Source organism: Tympanuchus pallidicinctus, unplaced genomic scaffold (genome assembly GCF_026119805.1).
Source record: "Tympanuchus pallidicinctus isolate F22 unplaced genomic scaffold, pur_lepc_1.0 scaffold1, whole genome shotgun sequence".
Taxonomy (NCBI): domain Eukaryota; kingdom Metazoa; phylum Chordata; class Aves; order Galliformes; family Phasianidae; genus Tympanuchus; species Tympanuchus pallidicinctus.
In genome coordinates, this window is record NW_026294618.1 from 47,527,143 (window position 1) to 47,552,506 (window position 25,364).

Sequence of the window (25,364 nt, forward strand, 5' to 3'; positions counted from 1 at the left end):
TTATTCCAGTCAGTCTTTTTCTCAGATTCAGGAGCAAACTAGAGTGAAAGAATGGGACATGGCACGCTGGCTTGTGCCACAGACAGAAGGAGAAACAGCAGGCTAACTCCACCACATATCACTACCATGCATCTCATTTACACTTGCTGGTAAAAAATCCCACCAGTGTTATGCAGGTTAGCCCTGATCTGTAGAGCAGATTCTGCTAAGCTTTCCAAACTTAGTAATTCCTTATTAACAAGGGTGAAAAAATCAAATCTGCTAGATTAAATTGAAAACTGGGGTGACTGCAAAGCCCACAAATTTACGGAATGGATGCATTCAGCTCTCCTTACCCACCAACTGCTTAAATAGACAAATATTCCAGAGCTGAAGAATAAAGCTTAGAAAAAATAAATAGATTCAAAATGAAATGAACAAAATGAAATGAACAAAATAAGTTTCCAGCAGGCATCTGAATGTGCACAGTGACACTGGGAGCACGGAAGGTCAGAAACATTTCAAAGCTGTGATAACGGCTGCTCACTATCAAGTATATGCAGCTCTTTTCCATTTTCCTAGTCCCTACTTCCCAGTCTTTTCTCTATCTTTAGCCCTTCTTTTTCACTACAAAGTGCTCTGCTCAAAATATCCTGGTAGCTGACAGGCTGCTGCTAGCCTGAAGCCTTCTGAAACGCTACAGCAAAGCTTGCCCAACGATCTCCCCACCCAGCACTTCCCATGTCCCAGGGAAGATGCTGCTGCCTGCTCATCTCTATGCAGATCAGTCAGAAGTTATTGGCAATATACGTTTCTTGATAGTAATTTTAGCTTGTTGTGAGGAACCTCTTCTACTGTGCCCAATCTGGCCTTGTGTCTGACATGAAGAATGCTAAAAACGTACACTGAGCAACAGATGAGGCAACTATCAGATGGTGACACTTCTTTGTAAATACAGAAACGCAATTCCCTTTCCAAACCCAGCAGTGGTTTAGAGGACCATTAAGAACTGACGGCCTCAGTGCTGCTCTCACTGCAGACATGGCAGACTCTGCTCCTCACCTGCACGGCTCAGGCAAGATGTCTGCTCCACACCTTCCTGCTGCACACTCAAGGGTTCCCTGCAGGCACGATTACTGCCCGACCGCATTATTTATTTCCTCGGGGAATCGCTTCTCGCGTTGAGAAAAAATACCTCACACCCCCAGCCCCTGGCATGGCTCTCCCCAGCGCGGCGGCAGTCGATGACATGTCACCGCTGCCATCCCCGCACACGGCAGCCTAAAATGGCCTCCTCCCCGGGCCGCCTGTGCTCGGGGCGCGCGGCGCCGCCGGAGGCCCTTCATTACAGCACAGCCACGGGATGACGGTTTTTAGGAGGCCGCTCACACAGCGGCCCCAGTGGGGCTGCACGGCGCGGCTGGCGCGGGCTCGGCCGGGCAGCCCCCCAGCCAGCACGTAGCGCCTGACACGTCAGGCTCGCAGAAAGATTTAAACAAGCAATAATAATAACAATAATCCCCGGACAAACAAAACCAGCGAGCCCACAGCACATGGCGGAAACCCACGCGCGAGCAGAGGCGCGGTCTACGGCAGCTGGGGCCGCCCCCCGGCTCCGCGCTCGGCCCCGCCCGCTCGGGCCGGCCCCTCTCGTGCCGCTCGGCCGTTGGCCGGCGGCTGGAGGACGGTTTGGCGGCGGTGGCGGGCGCTGGCCGGGCGGGGGCGCCGAGCCGCGCGGCGGGGCCGGGCGGGCGCAGGAGCCTGTCTTGCCGCCGCTCGGCGGTCGGCTCGGCTCCGCTCGGCTCGGGGAGGAGGGCCCTAGCCCAGCGCGCGGCCAATCCGGGCGGCCGCTGGCGGCGAGCAGGGCAGAATGGGCCGTAGTTGAGTGAAATAGGAAAGCTGCGAACAGTGTGGAGTGCTCCCGGTGTAAATAAAAGGGGGGAAGAAAAGTTTCCCCGAGTCGCGGCTCTGCAGCCTCGCTCCGACGGGGGCGCGGGGCTTCGTGCGCGGCGGAGATCACCGCTCGGGACTTTGCCGTGCGGCGTTCACGCGCTCCTCCTATTGTGTTTTTTTCAAAATATGGCAAAGGTTCAGGTGAACAATGTAGTGGTGTTGGACAACCCTTCTCCTTTCTACAACCCTTTCCAGTTCGAAATCACATTTGAGTGCATAGAGGACCTGTCGGAAGGTGAGTACCGCTCTCCGGACGCGGGTTCCGCGGCCCCGGGCCGTCGGATGCGGGGCCGTGTGGGCTCCCCTCGGCCCGGGCCTGCTCCCGCCGCCGCACGGCTCTCCTCCCCGCAGAGCCGTGCCGCCACGCGGGGATGCGGGGCTCCGGCAGGGCCGACCGGCCCGAGCCCGGCGGGGAAAGTTAGCGGCGGAGCCCTCGCTCCGGGCTCTCGGCTCCGGGGCCGCCGCTCCGCTTCGCTCCCCGCCGCGCCATCGTTGAGGCCGCCTTCAAGTTGCGAGGAACTTGTTAGAGTGGTGGTAGCCATGTTGCCAGCTTTGTGTGTGCGTGGGGGGGCAGAGCGGGAGCGGGCGGACGGGCAGGGCGCCGCGCGGCCCCGCGACGCGGGAGCGGAACTGTTGCGCGGTCGCAGCACTGTGCCCCGGCAGTACCCGCAGCGCGGAAAGCGTTTCGGAGCGAGCGGTGCGGGGCCTCGCGCTCCATTTTCACACTTTAAAAAAAAAAGGGAAAAAAAAAAAAAAAGAAAAAAAAAAAAAGGAACGGGAGGCAGGGCGGGCAGGCGGCTCTCGGTGGGCGCAATGCTCGGGGCCCGGCGGGTGGCGGTCCGGGGGCGCCGAGCCGTGCCGGGAGGAGGGGGAGGCGGCAGCCACTATTTTTGGAAGTCACTCGAAAGTTACCGGCTGCCGCCGGGGGAGGCGGCCCGGCGCCGCCCTGCACGCCGCCCCGCGGGGACCCCGGAGCGGGCGACGCGGCTAAGAGCCCCTTCTCGGCCAGGCTCACGCCTTCCCGTCTGCCCGACGGGCTGCGAGCGGCTCCCGGCCCGGTCTGGCCCGGCTCGCTCCGCAGCGTTGTTTCCTTGCCGCCGGCAGGCCGCGCCGCGCCTCTCCGCGGGAGGCGCCCCGAGAGTCCGCGCGGGAACCCCCGGGCGGGAGATTCGAACGCGGCGGCGCACGGCGAAGGAAACTGCGGGCTGCGCGGCGGCCCCGAGCGGGGGCGGAGGCCGCTACGCCGGAGCTGCCCGGGAACAGGTGCCGCTACCGGCCTGGCCCCGGTGGGGCCCAGTGCCGCCTGCTAGCCGGGGAGCCCGAGAAAGCGGCGGGAGGCAGAGAGGGAAACTTACGGAAATGGAGACTGGGGACGTTTCTGTCCCTGTTTGCCTCTCTCGGCACGGGTTTCTGCCACTGTTAGAGGCAGTGGCAGACACTGAGGGTTGGCGGTGCTGTCAGGAACTTTGAGAAAGTCCTGTCTGCGTTTGGGTTTCCTCCAGGCCTCTTCCACCCATCCTGAAACTAATCAGCATCTCAGCTCGAGCAGCCTGCACCAGTGAGCTAAGTATCCACCCTGATGCCTGTGGCTGCTTCTCCCTGCCTCGGGCAGTCAGGGCTCACTCGGGACAGCAGCACCTGAATTCTCACACCGTGTGGCACGCAGCAGTGCCCCCAGCAGAACAGGACAGGGCATCACCGTGCCTTTCCTTCGTTGTGTGACTGCTCCTCACTGTGTGCATTTAACACTGTGGTTAAATCTGGATGGTCAGATCGCTAATTAGCGGTGGCCCAGTTCAAAATTCTCAGTTCCCTCATCTGATAAAGGTTAGACTACAGGATACAGTTAGGGTAAGCACTGCTATTTTTCACGCTTAAAAATGAGATTAAATAGCTTTTTCCAAAAGAATGAATTGCTGTCATTTCCTTAGCATTTGTGTACTAATGTCCACTCTCCTGTTTACAGCCAGCCATGTGTACCACTTGTCTTAAAACTAAATTCTTTGAGTTCACTTCCCCCCATTTTTAAATTATTCCATGTCATCGTTACTCAGCAGTATCAGATCAAACTTTTAAAGGTATAAGTTATCTTTCAAAGGCATGTTTTTCAGTACTAAGTATTACTGGTTTAGAATGAGCAAGTGATGGTATAATAGCCTTAAATGATCTAGCCTATAAGTCCTCACTCCTTGTACACAGCAAACTGCATAGACTCCAACAAAAGGTCATCAGCTGACCCAACGAGCGCCTGCAGTACCCAACTAGCTAACACTTTTGGGGTGCTTTTGGGGTAAACAGAACCTCTGATGCAGAACCTGGTCAGTTATGCTGTGCTGTTTGAAGGGTTACAATTTCATTAATGAGGAAAAACAGTTGCAATCCAGAATACTGGAGACAATCCTGCAGGCTGAGGAAATTCTCATTGCATGTCCTAATGAGTAAATGGACCCTGCCTGGTATAGAACAACCACAGCTTAACCTGCCTATGAAAATAGTGGGACTCCTGCAGTACTGACTGACTAGAGAAAGGTGGTGGGATGGTTTAGTTCATGAGGGCTGGGGAGAGCATCATCTTCCTCCCCCTGATGAAGGCAAGTTTCATATCCTTTATACCAGTTGCCAAAGAAACAATTTTAAACTAAGCAAAATCATAGACAGTCAAGAGTAGAAGACCCTTAACTATAATGATAAATAATGTTTGTTATTTAATTCTTGTTTTGCAGATTTGGAATGGAAGATAATTTATGTGGGTTCAGCTGAAAGTGAGGAGTATGACCAAGTATTAGACTCTGTTTTAGTAGGACCTGTTCCTGCAGGCAGACACATGTTTGTATTTCAGGTAAGTTTTGAATTAACTGTTTCTAAAGGAATTACGTTATTTTGATCCTTAAAAATGACAGGGTTGCCACTCACTAGATCAGGCTCATAGTGTAAGTCTCAATTACTTGAAAACTTCAGGTTCTGAAACTTTCAAATGAAGAATTATTTTCCCCTGCCTTTCAGGACACACTGAAGGAATGAGTTTGGGTTGGAGGCTATGTTTATTAACCAATTATTTGTGCGAGTTGAAATGTTTCTGTTTTGTTTTGGAGCCCTATTTTTTTCCACACAGAAAATGAAGAAATGAAGAAAATGAAGCTGTTGATCTTGTTCATCATGTTCATAACAAATGCATTGTATGCCAGTAGTTCCTCTGTTATCAAAATGTGATATACTGCACTATTTTCAGTCAAGTTACAGAGAGTCATCGCTGACAATAACGGGGAGGAGCAGGGGGCAAGTGCCTAAAAAACTGTTGTGTTGTAATAGGAGGGGCTTGAAAATTGAATTTACTGGTCTTGCAGTTCCAGTAGAATGGACTCCTTTCCATTTTAAATGGATGTGAGTGTTTATAAATGACACTAAAGCTAAACTAGGAGTGGGCATGCAAGCATCTTGCTTACATTCGAATAGGTAAGAGACTGAGTTGGTGTGTTGTTATAAAGCGTCCCTTTTATTTCTAATTGAATTACTGTTGGTCTGAGTACATTAGACTTCAAAACCACTGGATTTCAGGTGAGGGTAGGATTTAGCTAATGTTTATGTAAGAGACTTATCAAAAACTGAACTGCTGTAGTAGGCTTTTGCTGGTGACTAAAGCTACTTTATTCACCAAACTAATACTGCCTGGGAGATGGAGAGAACAAGGGAAGGGCAGAATGGGGCACATTGCAGAGCTGCAGGAGGCATATACATAAACCAAAGAAGTGGTCTTTGTCAGGGTAACACAGCAAAAAGACCTTTGCAGAAACGCCTAAAATTTTCAGCTAATAATATGCTGTAGACAGAAATCACTGAAATAGCAAATAAAATAGAGTGTCACACATATAATACTGAGGGTGATAAAACTGCCTTTGTGAAAAAGGAGCTGTGTATCAGGTTGGTATGTTAGTCTTGCATACAGAAAGGTGGCAAACTGTTGTGCTTCTCAGACTTGGACAATTAAATTCTTAACATTTTAGAAGATTTCAATATTAAAGGCATACTGCCTTGCCTGTTTAGATTAAAATACCAAGACAGAGCTAATGAACCCTGATGCCTTCTCTCTCTCTATGCATTTGGGGATTTGTAGTAAATTCTTATGGAGATTATAAATTATTTATAATCTTACAGGGAGATATGACTGTACACTAGTTTAGCTACTCTAGTAATAGCTAAATGCATATCTGTTGTCTTATGTGGAAAAGCAAGATAATTCAATACAACATATGCATTGAGTGATTTCATAAAATCCTTAAATAATTATTAGCATGAGAATGGCACATGAAGACTGTGATTTTTTTATGTGGAAGTTAATCTTGCTACTTCTTTTTGCCTACCACAACATCTGTTTGCAACCACTCGTGTATCCCTGTATATGGCTACCTGTTCCCTAGGGAACTGGGAGGCTTTATATCCAAGGCAGGGAGTTAAACATTTGAGAAAAGATAGCAGATTGTTTTAAGAATCACTTTCAATGTCATTGCCACTCAACAAAACAGTAGTCAGTAGCTAAGTAAGACTAGAACAGTATTTTTGCAAGTTCACAGCTGTATCATATCATAACATATTATGGGACATGCAATGCCAGTGGCAGTCAGGAAGAGCTGAAATACCAAGTTAGGTGCTAGCTGAGTAGGGAATTAGGGAACTAAATGGAAGAGCGTACTTTTGCAGTGTATTATTCTGTAATTGCCTACTGTGGAATTTCAGGTGATCACATGGCCCTAGGCACTGAGTAGGATGACTGAATGTAGCAGATTCATATATTGGCAGTTCTTGTGTTTTCTTGTAGCCTCTATGCTTCTTTTCCTTGGCTGTTCCCCTGGACAAGCTATAAAGTCATTTGGTCACTGCATGCTCCCTTCAGGGCTGGGGGAGTCTACCCAGTTCCCTGGTGTATTTATACCCAAGAGGTCCAATTCATTTAATCGTTCTGTAAAGTGCCTGTAGCTTCTTATAAAAAGCCAGACTGGTTTGAAGGCTCAAAATTGAAGTAGCAAAGAGCAGAAGTCAATGATGCATGATTACTAGCTCCTGAATTTCACAGTGCTAGAGCATATAAATACTAGAGAAAAACAGGGATGAGACGGATAGCAAAAATTAATGCCATTCATCCTCTGTCTTAAGGCGGGATTCAATACAGCTGAACTATTCTAACATAATTAATACTAACTTATACTCAGAACAAAAGTGTTCATTATTAGCTTTGGACTTGCCATGCAAAATTGTAAACATGAGTCTTTTTCATTTATTCTTAAATTGCTGTTAGTCTAAATTTAGAGGAGGAGGTATCACATATTTATCACCAAGTGTTTGGTTAGAAAGCATTTTAAGAGACCAAGGTAAACTGCATTTTATGAAGTAACCTTTATTGATTATTAATAGTTACAGTACTACAGAAAGTAAGGATGCTAAGGAAAATTGTGTTAGTTGTCTATGAGGACTGTACACTGGCTCAAAATGTATGATGTCCCACAGTGGTCAGTGCATTTAACTACATGCATTTTAAGAAGCGTAGACATGTGGAAGCAGATGAGAGAAATAGTTTGTTCCTTTCCTAGACTTTTGGGGGATAGTCCAGACCTCACTGTAGCCTGTGGCTGCTTTTGCTGAAATACAAACTATAGTCTGTATTTGTAAGATGTTAGTCATGTTAAAAAATGCGTACAGCTCAAGTCAACCTAACAGGTATGGAAAGACATACTTCTACTGAACTACTAAGGTGGGCTAGAGAATAATGGCAGTGTAGAATTAGAGAGCTGTTGGCACACTTGTTCAAACAACAGCTCAGCTAATTATGTATTGAAAAGCAGTTTTGGATCAAAGCTGTCTAATCACCCTGGAGAATGTCAGCACACACTATTACTCTGTTGTAAGTAATTCCCTCTCTAGAGGGTACCATCCTAAATTCAGGGTTGGTTTTTTTATAAAAGCAGGTCTGCTTTCAGGTTAACTTGAAAGAAACATTTTAAATTTACATACATTCTCTGCTAAGTTTTGGGAGATACTACTTGAGATTGCCCTGCTAGACAGACGTACGGTGTTGATTTTACTCTAATAAATCTTTCCTTTTCTCATCTAGGCTGATGCTCCTAACCCAGGGCTTATTCCAGATGCAGATGCAGTAGGTGTAACAGTAGTGCTAATTACATGCACATATCGAGGTCAAGAATTTATTAGAGTAGGCTACTATGTAAACAACGAATATACTGAAACAGAACTGAGAGAGAATCCACCAGTAAAACCAGACTTTTCTAAGGTAAGGCACATTCAGTCTATCTATTGTATGCTTATAAAATATTTTTAAGAATCAAACTCCAAATGATCCTATAAATTACGTTTCAATAGCACAAAAAGACTGGGAGACAAAGTAGAAGTGAAGTACCATGTATTTGCCACAAATTTGGAGAACATTCAGAAATCAGTAACAATTTCTGCTAATTTGAAGCTTTGTTTGGATGTCAGTATGAGTTTATACTCCTGAAAAGAAATAGAGACTGGGTTCCTTCTACCTGAATTACTGTTGACAAAATGGCTCTGTTCTTCAAAAAAAAAACAAACTTTTCTATAGGACAGGAAATTGGGATCTGAAATTGAAGTTTTAACATGGTCCCTACACACCTATTCTGATTTTCTGCAAAGCAGAAACTGAAAAACAACTTACCTATGAAAAGAGAGAAGATGGGTAACCTGGTAAGAGCAGGTTGGATGACTGTTCAATTAGTGGACAACATGGCCAGAAGTTTATATTTTAACTTGAAAAACATAGTTACTTCCATGTTAAAAACTGAACCAGCAGTAGAATAAAAACGAGATGTGAAACAGAATTGTTTGGAGGAGAAAAGCCAATTAAACATCAAAAACTAGTCAGACCAACTCCTGTGGAACAAACACACAAAGTTCTGTACTGTATCCTGGCTTGCTTTAGTAAAAGATCTTGTGGAATTGGAGTCTTCTCTTTATGAAAGCTGATGTGTACACGTTCATGTCCACAGTGGTCATGATTAAAAAAAGAAATGGGCTATTTCTCAAGTTTATATGAATTATACAACTAGGTATATGAAGAACTGAGTGGAATAATGTATGTATTGTAATGACTACAGATATAATTCCCATAGTCTGAAACAGATCCTCAAACGTAACTTAATTAAAATGGTATGTAAACTGTTTTTTAAAAGTTGCTGATGATTTTTTATGCTTTACTTTATTTTCAAGGATCAGATGCTTTAAGTGTACTCAAAATTCACAGTTACTGTTAATTTTTGATTCTTAAACTTATAATCTGTTCCTTTTTATTTATTGTGTTATTGAAATCTTTTGTTATTTTTGGTGTGAATGCTAGAATAACTTTCTTTAAGCAACTGAATTTAGAAATATCTTGTCATAATTCTGTTGGTTTTTTTTTTTCTAAATATAAAAACTGCTTGCATGAAAAAGAACAGCAAAAGCTATCACATATTTGTACAAAACAGTCTTAATATGACTTCAGGGCAATGCGCAAATGTGCAAGAGGAACGTAAGGTCATTAAACACATTCAACTATTGTTGATGGGAAGCAGACCTACCAGGTCACCTTAGTCTGTATAAGGGGCTGGGAAATATTTAAAAAGAGCGCTTCCTTGAGGAGTAAAATAAACATTACTAACAAGGAAGACTTCTTCTATGACCAGTTTTAACTTTAATGAGATAAGGGGTCAGTTGTGATAACTTGCCATCCTTCAAAATTAACTGTATTCTTCAAAGACAAATAAAGGCCAACTATAAGAATAAAATGTGACTGGTCTCAAGGTGTGCCCACTACCAAATCAGAGTAATGTTTTTTCACTTTAAGATGAATCAAAAGCATAGCCATTTAATGTAAGGAAAAGCTTTTCTCTTAAATGAGGAGAAACAGTTGATGGAAGCAGTAAAATTATGGTAAACACCATGAAATTGATGCAGAATTTTATCAAGTCATGCGGCACACGGAATGTTTGTAGGAGTAGTTATTTGCTTTAATAAGCACTGCCTAAAGTAAAACCCTTGCACTTTACTTGCAAAGTTGTATAGTCTTGAATTCACAGAATGCTTAACTGCTTTCTTAGGAGGATGCTTTTATTTTGCTCGATTGGGTATTAAAGCAAATGGACTAGTGGTGTATTTCTGTAAGCATGTTTTTATCCATATGTAGTAGCTACAGATTTGCAATTACATTAACAAATTATTTTGCACATATATGGCTGCAGGAGTAAAAGGAAAAAACCTATATGAATGTGAATTCTGATTAGAGACACAAACACTGTATAATCCATTTCTTTTCTTCCCACCCAGCTTCAAAGGAATATTTTGGCGTCTAATCCCAGAGTCACAAGATTCCACATTAACTGGGAGGACAACACTGAAAAACTGGAAGATGCAGAGAGCAGTAACCCAAATCTACAGTCGCTGCTTTCTACAGATGCATTACCTTCAGCATCAAAAGGATGGTCAACATCAGAAAATTCATTAAATGTTATGTTAGAATCTCATATGGACTGCATGTGACTAACCACCATCGTTTTGGTACTGTACATGTATTAAACTGTAAAAACAACCAGAACTATTTCCCTCGGTTTCCCTAAGTATATAGTTGACAAGCAATGTGAAGAACTTGTTTTAAAACATCCTGTAGAAAAGTTTATAAAAAACAACAAAAAAAAAAAAACCAAAAAACAGTATTTGAGCAAATGGTGGAATATAAATACAACTATTTTTAAGTAATTGCTTTTTTTTCTCTAACTTGTTACTTTGTTGGTCTAAATTGAACCTTATTAAAGTATGCCTATTCTTCTCCCCTCCCCCTTTACTTTGTAAGCACTGATGAAAGCAAAAAACCCTGGAAGTTGAAATAGTCAGGCAAAATGAAGCAATAATGCTATGCTGTGTCCTTGTCTCTGATACCCAGATTGCCAAATATAAAGTGCCCTTTAATTAAACACCTGAAGAGCAAAGCTGTTATTAGAGAAAGTACAAAGACAAGTGTTTGCTGTTTTAAAAAAAAAAAAAAAAAAAGCCCCCAACTATCCTCTCTCTTTCTGTGGAAGTGGACAGCACAGTATAATTCTAGGTGCAAGCTTCTTTTCATTTCCAGACACACACTAGTTAAAGCATGCAATTTGAGATATACCATCTGTTATCTTCAGTTTTAGAACTTTTCTTAATCTCCTGCTGCTATTTAAACTGTTTTTTTGACAACAATGTTTCATATGGATTTAGGTGGGTATTTCATGAGAAAACCCTTTTGCAGCCACTGAATGGTATACATAGGTGGTTGGAAAGACTCAAGCAATTATTAGAAAATTTAATTGTCAAAAGGAATGGCATGAGCACCCCCCAGAAATGGCTCTTCTGCAAGATCGTTATGCACAGTTGCTGGTTCATACATTGATTTTTTCAAGTAGGCTACATTTTTTTTTATTTTAACTTATAGTAGCGAGTTCAGATGTTTTCTTTCAGTTTTTTGAAAGATCTGGAATTTAAAATATTTCAGTTTTTTGTTGCCCTTTAAGGGAAAATGATGCACTGGTATAAATTAAGATTCAGACCCTTTTGTGGCAGGCACTTCATACTCAAGAATGCACTGCCTATCCTGAAGGTGTTGCAGTGACACATTCCTTATTACCTGAGGCACCCTTGAAGATAAAAAAGAATGAGGCAGTGAACTGTAAAGACTTAAGACACTGTTATGACACTAACAATTCAGTTATTCTTTCTAATCCTTGTCAGCATTATAGGTTTACTGTGACTATAATATGCATTTAAAATTGTAATCTGTCATGTCAGATTACAGAAATAGTGTTCTGCTGGTTACTAGTAACCACACAAACTGTGAATAATCCTTGTAGGTTCCAGGCCCTTAAAATGGATGAATTTCATGATGACTTGGCAGAATAGCTCTGAATAAAAATAGAATGCTTTCTCTTCATTTTCTGCATTCTCTCATAAGGATGAAGATGTCCCAATCAGTTAGCATTTCTGTCTTTCTCACACAATTAGTACAATTGTCTTTAATTTAAAATGTATACTTTCAAACTGCAAAGGAAAGACCTGATGTGGATGTTACATGTGCATGTTTCTTTCTTGCATCACAACACAGCAGAGCATACGGTAGCTGAATGACCAAATTGTATTGAGAGCCGTTAGTATTTGGAACGCAGATTCTAATGTGATACTGCAGAAGTCAGTATGTCTCAATGTAAACATTTAACATAGTCATCTACTGAAAGGCTAATGCTGGTAGCTAATGATGTCTGACTTAAGCTAAAGCTATTGTAATAATACTTCAAACCTCTGTTCCTGCTAGTAATTGAAAGTATGATCAGGTACAAGCTATAACCAGGATCCATCCACCAGTAGCACAAAGGCATTTTAGAAGCATGTGCTACAGAGAAAGAAGCAAACTGTTACTTGCCATTGCAGAATCAACTACAAAACATGGTGAGCAGAACTACGTCAATCAGCCTGCAAGCCAGTTAATTTAGAGAAATTTAGAAGGTAAAGGTATACTGTTTAGAAGAAAAAAAAGGTTAACTGTACTTGTGAACTTCTCTGCAGTGAACTTCAATCTAGACCAGATGTCACAATGCTGCAACAGAATATGGCAGCCCCTCTGTGATACTAACTTATAGCTGATCCATTAACTGCAAGAAAAAGAATTGCCATGCTGTGTTTGGTGACAACTGTAAAAAGAACCACCATACCTACTATGCGAGCACCTCACAGTCTTTTTGAGAGGAATTGTCTTTCTATGCTTTCCAAAAGATAGGAAATCTCTCAGGTTTTCATCAAGCCTGTCCAGATTGTAGCAGTCCACACAAACTGTTTTCTGTATTTGCCACATTTTCTGGCAAAACCATATTCCAGAGATAAGGAATTTGAGTATTCCAGATGCTTTAGGACTAATGATCAGGTGACATCAAAGCACAAAATTAGTGGCATTAAAAAATACAGTGAATATACTGCACCTCTATAAAAACTTGTCTCTTATCTCTGAACTTTTCAGGACAGCAGGGCTGCTTACCAAACGTAGACAGGTAGCACTGACAGCAGAACATTATAATTTCAATGCTGAAGACAAGTTCACTTACCAACAAACTTCAATTTACACAAACTATCAACATGCAAGAAAACGCTACAGACTCTATTGAAAGGAATAGTGATGCATCTATTGTACTTGTACCTCAGCTACATAGATATACTCAATTCCATTAGAAGATTGTCATAACATTCATCAGAGATTTTTTCATATACAAAAAAACAGATGGATCACATAAGGCCTCGTTACTGATGAAAGATGAGGTTATTTTTCTGTTCAGCTTGAAAAAAAAAAAATACACATTGTCCCTTCATCTTATAGTCACTGTGATTAATTAATGCATTATTCTAATTTGAATTACTATGACATTCAGAGTTGGAAGGGAGCAAATTACTCTAGCTCCATCATAAGGGAGACTGGTGAAGTGTAACCTCCCTAACGGCTCTGCAAAACACTACTGATAATAATACTCTATCTTCAGTGCTCAGAATGCTACAATAACCATGGCACTTAGTTTACAGCCTATCCTGCATTTGTGACTCCTGAGTGAGTCAGAATGTCAGAGACAAAGCTGACAATGTGACAATCCATTATTTTTCTTTGGAAGGCCTCAACTGCTGGTTATCCTGAAGTCAGCTGACTGCTGGCTAACCCAGTTGCATAGATAGATAGATAGATTGCTTACTGCCATCCAAAATTGGTGGTAAGGAAGAAAAAGGAAGAAAAAAAAAAAAAACAACCAACCTTGTGCATGCGTACTCCATGCTAATACTCATGTACCAGAGACAGAAAAGAGGAGAGTAAATCTTGTAAATTCTGTCTGGACAACTCCAGGAGATCTTTCACTTCCTTAAATACCCTGCTACTCATCTGCAACAATTAGTCTGCAAGGCAGTAGCCTGCAAATTCAGTGGGATAGATTCTGATGTTCTGTTGAGAGCCACAAAAGAAGTTTGGGCTGGAGATGGTGTGTTATATTTGTTGCTTGCTGGAGGGTTCTGCTCAGGGTTAGCAGGGAAGACAAAATGAAACCGCCAACTACCTGTAATGGCAGACAGTGTATGAGGAACTGGTCATGTTAGGCCTTCTCATTTGTATTTATGTTTCCGGCTTAAGTTCTGCTTCATAAGAGCTGGTCTTGAAATATGAGATTAGATGTGGGCTGCAGAAGACAGGTGGAGGTATTTTCGCTTGATTTTCAGTCTTGGCAAAGAATTTCTAAGACAGAGAAACCAGCTGGAGTCACTATGGAGGCTACTTTCAACTTAAACAGGGTTTGTATCTAGAATATAAAGACCTCTCAGAAGCAAAGGATGGGATGGAGGGAGGACACCCATCAACATTTCTGACTTTTGCTAATACTGGCTTGGAAGCATGGTGGGCAGTCACTGTTCATGGTATGGGTGATGGGACCAGCCTCCAGCAGACAACCGAGGAAAGTTTGTGATGCAGAATGGCAGTACCAGATGTAGGAGATAACAGCTAAGTGTTAACAGCAATGATAAGAACTGGCTGAAATGTCAGGAGTTCATGCGTTTCCCTCTGAAAGTCCGCTGGACCTTAAGATGATAATAAGGTTTATCTTTCCATATGAAGGGTCCTCTAGCTTGTTCTATCTCACTAGAAAAGTATGGCAGACAACAATGATACAGACTGGGAAGAAGCAGAAGGCTTTATGGTACAGCAAAGGGAATCCTAAGGTTTTGTAACAGACGTCAACTGAATGATATGCCTGACATTTCAACAGCAGGAAGAAACCTCTCATGAAAGCCTGCCTGAATGTATTCGGCCAAGATTGTGACTTCTGGTCAACACTGTTGATAAAGATGTTCCTCCTGCGGTATTTCTTGTCCCTCCTATCTGGAGGTCTTCAGAAACAGGTGTGAACAGACTGATATTTTTGAAGACAGACTGCTCTAATCTGTTACATGCAAGTAGCAACTGTCTCAGGACAAGGCCACAGCATTAGTGAAAGGAAATTAAGGGAATGTGCAGATCTCCAGGAGACACTGCTCGAGGGATATTGCATTTCTCCCAGGAGCTTTGATCAAAATTCCAAAATTCACTCCTTAGAGAAGTTTAGTAGACTTCCTAGAGAGTTAAGGACTCCTCGACTTGAGGCCTAACTGCTTAGGGAACAGCCAGTGAAGTCATACTATAAGAAAAATATTTTCAACATACATGCTGACAGAAACTACTACGAGTTCATGTACTATTTTGAATATTCAGGAAAATAAGAATCGTGTGTCAAGAGTAAACATGCAAAAAGCCTAGCCTAAAGGCTACAGCTCAATAACCTGATCAGGGCCATGGTATGGATCCGAGCACTGCCATGCTATTATCCTCAGCAGTAGATTGTTAGCTAGCATGTTCCCTGTCACTGCCTTAGCCTGTATCAACCAGCAAGTGCCCAGAAACAGCTTGGGGATCTACAGATTGGAAAAAATGTCTCCCATTTCAGTAGGAGAAACAGCTGATAGTCTCCCACATTTTAGACAAGCTGTTCTGAACATAGTTCACAAAATTCTTTATGTAGTCCATCTGTGGACTGAACAAAGCTCTCCAGAAATTTCAACAGCCAAGTATGCCCTAGAAAATGTCAGCGTGACTGTGGCCTGAATGCCCATGAGCTTCAGACCCACCAGCAGCAGGCATGTGTGGGCTGCAACCCCTATGAAGTCAAACACACTGAAAAGGTTGCTGCAAGGCTCCAGGGAAAAAGGAAATATTTCCTTCTTAGTGATTATCTCCTCCAAATACGCACACGGAGTACTACAGCTGTGAGGACTGCCAAGCATTTAAATTCAATAGTAAGGCAGAAACAGGGAGAGATTTTGTTAAACTTCAGTAAGTCTCCTTCTGGAAAAGTACGTACCAATACTGAAAAATTAAGGGCATATGAATGACTATCTATCATTCTCAGATTGGAAGCAGAAAGAATGAACCAGGTCTTCACAAAATACGGACATTCTGCAGACAAAAACATGTGAGATAGGTGGTTCCCATCTTTTACTTACAAATCAGAAAGTCCTCTACTCTCAAAGGAACTTTTTCCCACTGTGACGCTGCATGTGGGTTGACCTTGTGGCTGACAAATTTAATGGAAGATATGACAAAGGAATAAAGCTTGGCTCCTTGTAAAAGTCATAAGTTTGGAGAGAATTATCAACAGAAAACCTGTATTACATGTTAGCAAGAAAGGCATCCTAATAAAACAAGTAAACTCAGCATGCTATCTAGTGACTGAAAATAAGGTTCTGTTTTACCCACAAATAGAATGGATTACTTGTCCTTTGGAAAAGTTATTTGCAGCAAGCTGTCAACTTGAGCCTCTCAGTGAGATAAGAAAGATGAAGCTCTTCAATACTGATTCAATTAAAAAAAAAAAAAAAAAAAAGATAAAACAGGGTGTCAGCCAGGATCATACTTTTTGAATCAGCAAAGTACATCTGATGAAGCACAGATTTTGTTTAAAAAGCCTTGGGGGAAGCAAGGTTTGAACCTGTTTGAAAGAGTGGGGGACTTAACAGTAAATGAAGCTAGAGTTGGATTGCTTTTCCAGCAATTCCGCAAAGTTAATTCTAGTTAGGTCTAGATAGGTCAACAGGTTTGCAGCAGACAGATGACACTGCAGGGCCCCAAAGAATCATACTGGATCTAAAAGGAAACTTTTCCTAAGTAGAACAGAAAACAAAAGGAGTTTTGGTAAAAGAGGTGCATTAATTATCTTAGTACCATGTCCAGGCATCAAGAAATGCTTGTATGGAAAAATAAAAAATTGATACAACAGCTTTGAAAGAAGAATTCCAATGTCCCCCCCAACAGCTACCACCAGATGCGCAATGGATACAAAGTATGTTAACATAAAAGATCTTATCAGAGTTTGGTGAGTTATTGGCAGATTTCTCTGAGGAAGGAATCCAAGTATAAGACAACTTTTAGTTTATCCAGGCTTTTTACCAATTCATGAGTGTGTCTTTTGGCATATGTAGACTGTAATCATAAAATCAGTAATAAACTGCAGTACAGACTACTTTTATATAATGTAAGGAACTAGGAGGAAATGGAACTTACAGATTTAGTCTTTCTACTATGGAGGAGAAAATATTCATTAGGAGTCTCTTCTAATGAGAAAGTAGAAATTGGTAATTTGAAGAGTGCAATTATGACAAGAAATTTAACACAATTTTATAGTACTCAAAACTCATCATTTGGTGCTTCTGCACGAACAGCAAGTTGACAAAATCAACACTAGGTACAGCTCCAAAAATATTAATTAATAAGACAATCCTTGAACAAGGAGGGCAAAGAAAATAACTCAAACTACATCCAAACTCTTGGGCTAGAAATTAATGTTTTAGTTCAAATGATGAAAATGTTCTCTACAATTAAACTATGGTTAGGGTTTCTGGTGAGATATTCAAGTTTCGTTCATAATAAGGGTTCATGAGAATTTCATGGTGGAAATTTGACACACCTGCAGTAAGATTTCAGGAAAATGAAGGAGATAAATGTTTTGTTTTGTTTTTTTTAAATATAAAGAAAAGTGAAATGTAGATGATCTAAAGGTCTAAAACAATCCTTTCACAAGATGAAACTATTATCTCCAACACATAATTTCAGTTGATTCTATTGCATGTGTATCACTATAAGCTTGTAAACTGCTATATTGGTTTTCAGGGAGATGTCTTTGAACATAACTGTCACGGCTGACCTGGAAACCAGACCACACAGAAAATGAAGGTGAAGTGGGAAACGTGGTGAAGAAGGCAACAGAAACATCAGAAGCCAAGAGCAGCTGACACAGGGAGATTACTCCCAATAAAAGCGGGCAAGATTGCAATGAAATTCATGACAAAACTTTACTCTGGGTCACTGCCAGTACCTGGGCAAAATTTTAATAATCCAGCCTGTTCTTAGTTCTTAACACAGAGCACAATGTAGACATAACATTATGCTGAGCCAAAATAGTTTCTCTTCAGACACATTTGTCAGTTGTTTGGGTGGAAAATCAGGGGCACATGTATTTCAAACAAGAGTGTATGTGCTCATTCCACTACCACTGAAATAGTTGTCAAAGCTACAGAAGACACAGCACACACATGTACGCGTAGCTTCAGAACTGGCAAACATTTATTATCTGGTTTTCCTACGTATAAATAATGCTGTTTCCAAACAAAGTGAACAGCAGTATCTGAGAAACAGTTAAGATACACATGCTGGCTGAAACCTTCTCATTTTTGTCCTTAATTATTTCACTATGTACTAGTAATATAGTCATTTGCTCAAGTGAAGTCATTTGCAGAGGTGATCTGAGCCAGCATATTGTCCACTGAAAAGTCTGTAAAGATATCTAGCATTCAGAGGCAGCTAGGACATACTTAAAGCTTGTCAGACTGTTTTTTTTTTTTTTATAAATAAACTTTGCTCTCTGAAACATTTTTATATATCAGAAATATTCCCCTGTGTTGAGGAGCTATTTCCAGAAAACAAGCAGAAATCAAACTGGCAATCAGCCAAAATATATAAAACAACACAAGAACATATATTCCCCTGAACACACACGTTCAGGGGAAACCACATGATTCTAGCACATCACACATTGTGAGCTCTGGAGAGAATGTCACATTTGTCACAGATGGGAGGAACACTAAAAATACAGACCCACACCATCCTCTCCTAGCAAACCAGTGAGATATATCTCTGGATGGGGCTCATAAGGTTCCTTCTTAGAAGCTCTTCACACTGCTCCATTGATACAGAACAAGCAGGACTGCCCTTCTGCAGAGACATGACATTCCTCCACCCAGTTTTTTGCTTAAACTGTACTCACACAACCCGAAATCGAGAGGTAAAAGGCCTCTCTACATTCTTTGCATTGGAGTACATTACGAAGACTTCCAAGCGAAGAAGCACATACCTGCACTTGTAGATCCAATTCCTGCAGTAAGCACAGACCGTGGTGTAATCTTTACTGCATACTTGAGAAACTGAGATTTCCCTGTTCCTGGGTCTCCAACTAACAGAAGATGCGATTCACCTTGGGGAAAATATTGATATAGAAGTAGATAGTACATATACAGAGAAAAATATATGCAGAATGCTCTGAGTTAAATAATAATTCTAATTCTTCATCTCACATTTAGCACTACGTAAGCATTACAACATATTTACAGGGTGTGATCAATATATCATTTAATAAAAGCATAGTTTCATTGTTGTACCCAAACCAAATACTTACAATGAATTATTTAAAAAAATAATAGCAGGTATTTGACAAAATTTCTGTAATGCAAGTTCTTACATTTTAGAATACTCCTTTCTTAGACTCAGCTCACTCTTTAACGTGAAACAAAAGGATACCATGGCTTAGTCAGGTTTTCACTATTCAGTTACTTAAATCACTGCAAAATGACCTAATGAAATCATCAGGTTGTTTTTCTTAACTAATATTGTTATACCACCCACAGTTATGCAATTCAGTGATTCCTAAACAGTGTAATTACATAAGTAAATTATTTGGATACTACAATCTCAGGGAAGTGAGACTGTCATCCACAAAACATTATTACCACTTCAATTCAAACTATAATTTTATTTTGTTGCTGGAGCACTAAGAGGATCCTGTATTTGAATATGCACTCGTATTACTTTAGAATTATTATGACCTACATAGATTCTGACCTGTGTACCACCTGGCACATGGCATATTTGCCATCTAATAACAACAGAAGGAGAATCAGCAGGTGAACAACTTACAGTAACAGATCTAAGTGAGAAGTGCTGACAATCACAGATGGAAAAGTCTGGCATTAGAAAGTAAATTGAATCCTTTAAATTTTCCTTTCAGTGTACTATAGTGATCCCTATTAAGAAAATATTAACATTCCACCCTTTGATGCCAGATATCACTGGGAATATTCTACTAGAAATAATTTCAAAATGTCACTTATACAATAAAAAGTGAAGCTAATGTTTGATCTAAAAAAATTGCTATTAACATTCCACCTAATGGAATCCTGAACATACGTTTTTACCTGATTTTATTTGAGAAAAATTAGAATTAAAAAAAGGAAGTCCAGTCATCCTCTTTATTTTCTGTTTCTGTAATAGCAACTGAGTCATAGTTGCCACCACACAAAGGCTTCAAGTTCCTCCTGTTTGTTGCCCATATTGTGTGCATTGGTGAGATGCACTTCAGCTGTGCTTCTTACCTCACCCCTGATCTCATTATCAATCCCCTAGGCTTATCTCTAGCAGGCCTGGTTTTATTCTCTTCCCCCTTCACATCTAGTTTAGAGCCCTCTCCACAAGCCCTGCCTGTGATCCTGGGCAAGGATCCATTTCCCCTTTTGAGGCAGGTGAGATCCATCAGCAGACCTCAGGCCAGCTGCTGAGTAGACCACGCCATGGTCAAAGGACCAAAATTCTTGTGTTTGCATCAGCCTCTCAGCCATGTATTTATAAGAATGGGTTTTCCTGCTCCTCTCAGTGTCCTTCCCTGCTACCGAAGGAGTAGAGGAAAATACTACCTGTATGCCTGCTCCATTAATTAAGTGCCCCAGTCCCCTAAAGTCATTTTTGATAGTTGTCAGGCTTCTGTCAACAACCTCATCACTACTGACCTGAACTATTAATGAAGGATAATAATTGGAGAGGCAGATCAGACTGCGGAGTTTTCCAGAAATATCCCTGACCCAGGCCCCAGGGAGGCAGCACATCTTCTTACAGGTAGGATCAGGCTGACATGTAGGGCCCTCTGATCCTCTCAGAAGGAAGTTGCTGACAACAATCACCCTTCTTTCCTTCTTGGTGGAGGCAGTCTTGAGGTGTGGAGTTGATTGCTTCACCCCAGACAACCTTGACCTCCCACCACATCTTCACTCACCTCTCCCTTTGGTTCCAGGGCCTCAAACCTATTATGTAGAGGAACCTGGGCAACTGAGGTGGGTTGAGATGGGGGTTGACTTCAGCAAAGCCTTTGACGTTGTCTCCCACAGTATTCTTCTGGAGAATCTGGCAGCCCATGGCTTGGACTGGTACACTCTTTGCTGAACAAAGAACTGGCTGGAAGGCTGGGCCCAGAGAGTGGTAGTGAACTGAGTTAAATCCAGTTGGCAACCAGATAGAAGTGGTGTTCCCCAGGGGTCAGTGCTGGACCCTGCTCTCTTCAATATCTTTAGTGATGAACTGGATGAGGACACTGAGTGCACCCTCAGTAAGTTTGCAGATGACACCAAGTTGGTAGGAAGTGTCAACTGGCCTGGGGGTAGCGAGGACCGACAGAGGGATCTGGACAGGCTGGAGAGCTGGGCTGAAGCAAGTGAGATGAAGTTCCAGAAGTGGCAGGTTCTACACTTTGGCCACAACAACCCCAGGTAGCACTACAGGCTTGGGGTAGAGTGGCTGTAAGATTGTGCAGAAGAAATGGACCTGGGGGTACTGATTGATGCTCAGCTGAACATGAGCCAGCAGTATGTCCAGTTGGCCAAGAAGGCCAATGGCATCCTGGCCTGCATCAGAAATGGTGTTGCCAGCAGAAACAGGAAAGTGATTGTACCTCTGTACTCAGCTCTGGTGAGGCCACACTTTGAGTATTGTGTTCAGTTTTGGGCCTCTTACTGCAAGAACGACCCTGAGTGTCTAGAGTGTGTGCAGAGAAAGACAACTAAGCTGGCAAGGGGTCTGGAGCACAAGCCTTATGAGGAGCAGCTGAAGGAGCTGGGATTGTTCAGTCTGGAGGAGACTCAGGGCAGACCTTATTGCTCTCTATGACTACATGAAGGGAGGTTGTAGTGAGCAGGGGGTTGGCCTCTTCTCTCCTGTAACTAGCGACAGGACTAGTGGGAATGGCCTCAAGTTGCACCAAGGGAGATTCAAGCTGGATGTTAGGAAATACTATTTCTCTGAAAGAGTGGTCAGGCACTGGAATGGGCTGCTGAGGGAGGTGGTGGAGTCACCAACCCTGGAGGTGTTCAAGGAATGTTTAGATGCTGTGTTGAGGGACATGCTTTAGTAAGAACTAAGGTAGATAGGTGGACAGTTGGATTGGATGATCTTGGAAGTCTTTTCCAACCTTGATGATTCTGTGATTCTATGGAAGAATATTCAGCATTAAAAATATAGCTCTCAGTCACAGAAATGGGATTATTATGCTTCTGAAACCTTACTAATTTGGAAAGAAGGAGGAATATGGGTGAAAATAGCAATGGGAACAATTGTTAGTACACAAAATACTATCAGAGACAATACTAACCTCTGATTCGAGTTCCTGTAGCATCAATCCTCTGCACACCACCAGCAAGCACCATGGCTACAGCCAGCTTCACCAGGTACAATCCAAACACTTGAGGACATAAGCTAGCCAAAATTTCATTCCTCCCTAGAACATGAGCAGAAAGTGGCACTCAGCACTGCCCTAAGAATAAAACTTCATTTGTCATGGATACATATATCCCTGCACTGACAAAAAAAAAAAACTGGGCCTGCTTTTCTTTCTTTCCTTCTTCTCCATTTTTTAAATGAAATTCAAAGGATTGTTTGATCCTAATGTTCTTAATTTTAAGGAAGTTAAATATTCCACTGTCACAGGCAGCAATGCCAATCCTATCACAGTTTAAGGAATGGATGGATGATTTAGGAAAAGACACTAACACAATGCCATCACACAACTGCTTTTGTTTCAAATAAAAGTGTAGAGCCTATGAAGAATAAACTTTATTTTTTCCACACTTCAAAATATCCCCTTGAAAACTGGTGTGTTGTACATTTAAGAAAAATAAGAAAACGAGTTTCCATGCAGGCGTAACACAGTTCATTTTCCTCATTATCTTGACTCTACTTCTTCTATACATTCTTCCTCTCCTCCTCCCCTCCATAACCTCAAAGAGCAAAAGAGCACTTCCATCTGCTATGGTAATTTCGTTGGCTTACCCTTTGAGATTCTGATACCAGCAGCACACAATGTATCGCAGGATTCATGTCATACATTAATTGCACTGCTACAGCACATAAAACAAAGCAACCGATTTCGAGTTCCTAACATGTTTTAATTTGGATACAAGTACGTGGTACTGGCAAAATAAGTAGGCACTTCATAATGACTTGAGGCTTATATGCCTCTTGTGGACATCTTTGAGGAAGTTAACATATTTTTGTCCAAAAATGAAAAAATTCTAACTTTGGTCAGCCATGGTATAATTCAAGATTTAACTCTATAGTTGCCTCTATTTGACTTAAGAGTCATCTGCCTTGTCAGTGATAAACAGCCCAGAAGCTCTGCTTCTTCTTAGTACCCAGAAAAAGCAAAGTCACCTGTCTAAGCTGTCTTCTCAGGACATACCTAGTACACAGCATCAGGAACTGACTGACATGAAATGCAGAACTGGCTACCATTCTTTTTGGAAAACAGTAAACATACACATACAACCCGTTCTGAAATGGCCTTCACAGTAGACTCATCAGGTAGACTCATCTCTGCCCTCAGCAGAGAGGATACTAATTTACAAAAACAGCCTGAAAGGAACATCTCGGACAGCCAGAGTTCTTCCAATTTCCTTCCCCATTTTCTTGTAGCCACTTCACATCTATTTAATTCTGAATTACTAGTATTGCATAAAACCACATTGCAGGCTTCCAAAAATCATCTCAAGAATGAAAGACTACCTGGGACCATCAAATTGGATCCTGACTTACATTCCAAAGTTTCACAACAGAGTGATAATAATTGTTCCCACTCCAAACAGTTGGAGGCTAGCAATTAAACTACTTTCTATGAAATGCAATTCTGAAGAATGTTTACCATTGACATAATCTCTGATTTCTCACGTGAGCAATCTGATTTGTAAGGGAAATATTGACACCTACTCTTCTTCCATTTGTCTTTCAAGGAGAAAGACCAAGTTCAAAGTTTTAAAAGATGGTGCTATTTTGAGACAGTTCAGTGACATAAATCCCAGTGTCACTGGGATTTATATCAGGGGAGAAGAACGGAGTCCAGGGCACAACTGGTAATTGCTAGGTGGCAGACTGTAAACCACAGTAAAATTAGGAGCCAGCAGGCTGAACATTCTGGCTGTTGGAAGCCAATTTCAAATCAGAGAGTCTCTCCGTATGTGACGTGAGGCTCCCAGCACTTAAATCGTGGGGCTATACATTCCAGAGTAAGGCTAAAGATGGCATACACTAAGCTGCTTGGCAATGATTCAGAGCTTAAGTTGGGATGCAGAGACAATGAGACATCTAGCCCCAGAGTTAACAGCTATGTTACTCAACAGCTAAGTATATCTGGTCCACATTACTTCTAACGGGTATGTTTTTTCTTTCATGTTTATAAAGCACCTATTTTTTTTTCCTTCTTTCATTTCTGGCTAATAAATAGTCCAGAAAACACTTGACTAGAAATCTCAAAAGAAGACAGATCAGAGAAAGATGTTTGGTGCTATTATTTTAAAATAAGTATTTTCCTCTACTGGAAAAAATGTATTTTTGGAGGAACTGGTGATAGGAATATATGGGGAAATATATGCTCAGTCATTGTATTGTCACTCCTAATTTCATCTACTGTAAAGCTTTCAAGCACTAACCTGCTAAGGGATTATTCCTATGCTTTTCCCAGAAGTCTTCAAATTCCTTGCGGACTTCTTCGTCAATTATTACACCTGCTAGTTGCTCATTATTTACTTTAATGTAGTTGGCTTTCAAAACAAGCTCCAAGTCACAACGTGCATCCTGATGGAAAGGTTTCCATCTCTGCATTACCACTCCATACACTGTGATGTCATCTCCTGTGGGTAACAACAAAGATTGGTTAAAAAAAGAAAAAGGAAAAAAAAAAGGTAAAATCTATTACGACTGACAAATATGTGGCTGTGTCTGCAATAATGGATAATAGTATAGTTTAGACCCCGTGTCACAAAGTTAAAAAGAAAACCAACAAAAGAATATACAGAAAAACAAAACAGCAATAAAAAACAATGCAGTTTTTAAGTCTGAAACAAACATTAGCTAGATTCCTCCTGTCTGTAGTAGGAAGCTACAATGTCCTTCTACTTCTAAATTCCTGAAGTTATACCTACCTGTGTTTCCTCTTTTCTAAAAGAGCAAACACTTACTTAACCTTTGATAACTTCTGTGAAGAATACCAGTATCACACATGAACTTCTGGCCACAGTGTTGTCAGACAGTACAACCAACAATGAGTACTGAGTTTCTTGCAGGGATATAACTGAGAATTTTTAGTCCATTCTTATTCAGTCTCTCACCAATTAGCTTCCTTTTGGAAGACAAGCAGCTTTTTCCATCTGCAGCATCCCTTAGATAGGTCAGTTTGCACAGTGTTCCAAACCTACAGACGGAC

The 25,364-nt window shown here is 41.7% G+C and overlaps 2 protein-coding genes across 2 annotated transcripts in view; one reads left to right on the top strand and one right to left on the bottom strand.

Moving 5' to 3' along the window:
• The window catches only part of MCM9 (minichromosome maintenance 9 homologous recombination repair factor), a 45,519-nt gene that overhangs the window by 13,007 nt on the left and 7,148 nt on the right, over positions 1-25,364 (bottom strand). Inside the window, exons 5-7 of the mRNA XM_052680284.1 lie at positions 24,592-24,792; positions 22,263-22,388; positions 18,927-19,046 (exon numbers count right to left, since the gene is read on the bottom strand). Of these exons, the coding sequence (XP_052536244.1) occupies positions 18,927-19,046; positions 22,263-22,388; positions 24,592-24,792 (447 nt within the window). The remainder of the gene's footprint in view (positions 1-18,926; positions 19,047-22,262; positions 22,389-24,591; positions 24,793-25,364) is intronic.
• ASF1A (anti-silencing function 1A histone chaperone) lies at positions 1,735-11,896 on the top strand. The gene is made up of 4 exons (XM_052680298.1): positions 1,735-2,167; positions 4,656-4,771; positions 8,036-8,212; positions 10,264-11,896. Exons 1-4 carry the CDS (start codon positions 2,059-2,061, stop codon positions 10,474-10,476), a joined length of 615 nt encoding a protein of 204 aa, XP_052536258.1. The 5' UTR covers positions 1,735-2,058; the 3' UTR covers positions 10,477-11,896.